This window comes from Apium graveolens, chromosome 11 (genome assembly GCF_009905375.1).
Source record: "Apium graveolens cultivar Ventura chromosome 11, ASM990537v1, whole genome shotgun sequence".
Taxonomy (NCBI): domain Eukaryota; kingdom Viridiplantae; phylum Streptophyta; class Magnoliopsida; order Apiales; family Apiaceae; genus Apium; species Apium graveolens.
The window spans coordinates 191326973-191330782 of record NC_133657.1 but is presented as its reverse complement, the minus strand read 5'-3'; the positions used below and the strand labels follow the sequence as shown (position 1 = coordinate 191330782).

Sequence of the window (3810 nt, the reverse complement as noted above, 5' to 3'; positions counted from 1 at the left end):
CCTTTATCCCCTAAATTATTATGTATTGTTCCCTTTACCCTATATCGGCAGTAAAACGACATATAGGCCTATATCGGAGGGTAAACATGTCTTTTACTAAATTTGCTTCCCTCCAAAACACATAATAATCTCCTGCCAAACCCAATAGCCCCTATTGTTATATAATAGACTGATAAATGTATATGTATCAGTATATATTTTGTGAAAAAGGTCATTAACATGAAACCCCATTATTGGTGTGGTGCCACAGCAGTCCTAAAACCTCATGGACATATGCGAATCCGGGGAGGCATTTCTGGGGTTATTTTCGATTCATGGTAAGCTAGTTTGTACATGTCATGAAGTTAGCTTTGTTTAAAGGTTATTTAAGTTCTTCCCCCAAATTTGTGGAGGAGGATAGGAGGAATTCTTGTAACTTCCATCTATAGTACGATCCCCTTATGTGCCGAAGGTCCAGAACCATAATTCCTGGATTGTTGAGAAAAGTAGAGAAGTTAGGGGATGATTTGGCAAAATTAGATGTTTTGCTGAAATGAAGGTGAAGAAGAGAAGCCCAGTTTCGGTGTATATGCTCATCATTGCAGTGATCTTATTGTTTGTGTTGTTGGACAATGAAGTGGAATCGAAGACTAAGGGATATGAACTACCTAAATAAATCTATTATAGTAGTAGTGAAGCTCTTGATGTATGACTATGCAGTTCAAATTTACCAACATTGTACTGAAATATTATAATGAAAATGTATCCCAATTGCAAAAGAAAGTGATTTTATTACTAAGTTCATCATCCAATATTACATCCCATTACATAGTTCTAAGCAAAAGATAGTAAACATCGGTACTATAAAAACATAAATTGTTTTAGCAACATTACATCCCATTTCAAACTACATAAATACATAACTAGATAAAAGTTGAACACTTGCATCTCATGGGTCCTTTTTCCCCTTTATTGAAGGTCCTGCATCTTTGTCTTTCTTCTCATTCTTGATCTTCTCTAGTGCTTCTACAAGAGCACATGGTTTAATTACAGATCTGCCATGAGACAAGAAAGGTGCATATTTCAGTTGTGTTTTCCCAACAATGGTTTTGTATTGCTTGACTGGTGGAATATGTTTTCCCAACTTCATTGGCCTTGAATATGAGTTAAGAGGTGGTTGATCTTCATCATCAAGGAAAACTGGGGTATCTATTATATTTTTGAACCTCCCAAATATAATTTTTAAGTACAACCTGTTACTCCTTCTTGGTTCTTCAACATAGGTTGTTGTTTTTGAACTTCCACCATCTCCCTTTCCAGCATATGAGATGTTCCTTTTGTGGTTGTTGTTTCCCCCAAGATTCAATCTTTCAACAGTTGGAATTTTTTTGTCCAATTTTTTCTTCTTTTCATGTTAACTCTCCACCATGGGTTTTTTCCCTTTATCCAGTACTCTGTTATGAACTAATTATTTACCTTTCTCCTTCATTTTGTCAACAGCTAGCAGTGATTCACGCTGAACCATCTTTCTCTCTTTCAGTTTCTTGATTTTCCTTGCTCCAAGTTGTATAGGTGCATCAAATGGTGCTTCCACCACACCTGACTCTTGCATTTGGCTTGGTTGTATCAGTGGTGGCCCTTCTTTAGGATAGTCCAATATCATTTCATCACCAGGCCAATTAGTCCCATTAATTTCATTGTAGGTCTCTTCAATCTGTTGCTCATCATCCCCCTCATTTATTGTTGCTTCATTGTAGGTCTCCTCAATCTCTGGCTCATCATTGCCCTCATTTATTGTTGCTTCATTCTTCTCCTTGAATGAGGGACATGTCCTGCTGTTATGTCCTGCCAAATGACACTATCCACACCTATACATGACATTAACCACAACTTACAAATTTATATGACCAATTACCTAAGTAAAAACATAAAAAGTTAAATATATGTGCCTCACTTTAAGTTGAGTAGACCTGCATAGCATCCTATTTCCATGTTCTTCTTTCTCAATTACATCTGGCATCTCAGGCCTCCTCCTTTTCTTGGGTCTTCCAGGTTGCTTCTCAACCATGGGTGGTTTTATCACCATGTTACATCTCTCCCATGCCGTGTGACCATTCATTGGATAAATAATTCCAGAGTATGCCTTTCTTTAATTTTCCACAGAATATATAGGATCAACATATTCATCAACATTAGCCCCCAATCTGTTCAGACAATCAACACCATGGTGACATGGTATGCCACTAAGATCCCACCTGTTGCAACCACAACTTCTATGACCAATGTCCACTGCATACTTTAACCCATTCACCGTTGTTACCTTAAACTGATTATAGCCTGCATATGTAGAGTAACAGCCTCCACTCCATTTCTTGTATTTCTCAACCAAAGAGGTTATCTTTGGTGTAAGCTTTCTATCTCCCCAAGCCTCCATTTCTTCCCTCTTGTTCTGCAACCTCCTCATTAGATATTCTCTAATCATTTCTAACATCACTAAAACACCTTCTTCCCTAGCCCTCAAGGTACACCTATTAAAACTTTCATACATGTTGTTTAATAAAAGGTCACACTTTGAATCATTCCTGAAGTGTGACCTTGTCCAGTGGTGAAATGGAACTTCAGTCAACCATTTCAAAGCCTCTTCATTTTCCTCCTTCATTGTACCCATTGTTTTTTCAAATACTTCTACATTTGAGGCCCTATCACAACTCCACAACTTGTCCTTGAGTGACCTACCTGGGAATTTACCCTTGAAATTGTTGTGCATATGTCTGACATAATACCTATGCTCAGCCATAGGTAACATCTCATCAATGACATTAAGTAACCCCTTCTGTTTGTTACTAGTGGAAGTCCAACCCTCCCCATCACCTACATCTAAATCATTACCCACCAAAGCCACAAACCACCTCCAAGAATCCAATATTTCTGCTTCAACCACATCATAGGCTAAATGGTACATACAATTATTACCATCTAGACCTATAGTACATAATAACTGACCTTTGTAAGCAGTTTTTAAGTGGCATCCATCAAATCCAAGAACTTTTCTGCATCCAAGCTTAAAACCATGCTTCAGACCACCTAAGCATATGTACATCCTCTTGAAGGTGCCTTCATGTTCTGGAAGAGGTAGATCTAACATTTTTAATAATTAAAAAGAAATTGACTTCATAAATGTACACTAACCACTAATCCATATTTGAACTGGGTCTATTTCAATCTCAACTGTGGAGTTGGGATTCCTCTTCAATAACTCTGTTTTATAATCCCATAGCTTCTGGAACTGCTCTTCCAAGGATCCATTTATCATCTTCATGCACTTTCTTTTTGCTTTTCTGAGAATATGATGTTTGAAATCTATCTGCAAATCATTTAACACAGTCTTGTGAAAGGCTTTGATTGGCATGTGAGGATTAATTTTGAACTCTGGGAGGTATTTTCTGCATAAAAACCCAAAATTGATGAGGGGTAACCCAACTTGCTCTCTAGCACAGGTATGGTCTGCAATTGCAATAAAGAAATGGTCGGAATGTATTACATTATACACAATCCAAAAGGTACAAAGAAAAAGGAATAAAATATACTTGGTCCCACAGTTTTTATTTGCATGCTTTTGTCAAAATTTAATGAAGCAAATAATGACCCTAGTTCTGTCACTTTTCCTGAATCTTATGACCCTCCCCTCAATAGCACTGTGATTCTGTATTGCCTCCCTATACTGTCTATGATCAGTAAATATCATTCCAACTCTCCATTTTCTGTTTTCTTTCTCTTTTCACACTGGAAATGCTTTTCTCCTCTTCTCAGTCAGATTGGCATCTTCATTTT

At 37.3% G+C, this 3810-nt stretch overlaps 1 protein-coding gene across 1 annotated transcript; it reads right to left on the bottom strand.

The window, feature by feature from the left end:
- Positions 1 to 2128: 2128 nt before the first annotated feature.
- LOC141696314 (uncharacterized) lies at positions 2129 to 3124 on the bottom strand. Its single transcript, XM_074500472.1, has one exon. The coding sequence runs from the start codon at positions 3122 to 3124 to the stop codon at positions 2129 to 2131; it is 996 nt and encodes a 331-aa protein (XP_074356573.1).
- Positions 3125 to 3810: the final 686 nt, after the last annotated feature.

What these genes read in the sequence shown, in the direction of transcription:
- LOC141696314 (XM_074500472.1), bottom strand. Translation starts at nt 3,124, where the DNA reads ATGTTAGATCTACCTCTTCCAGAACATGAAGGCACCTTCAAGAGGATG.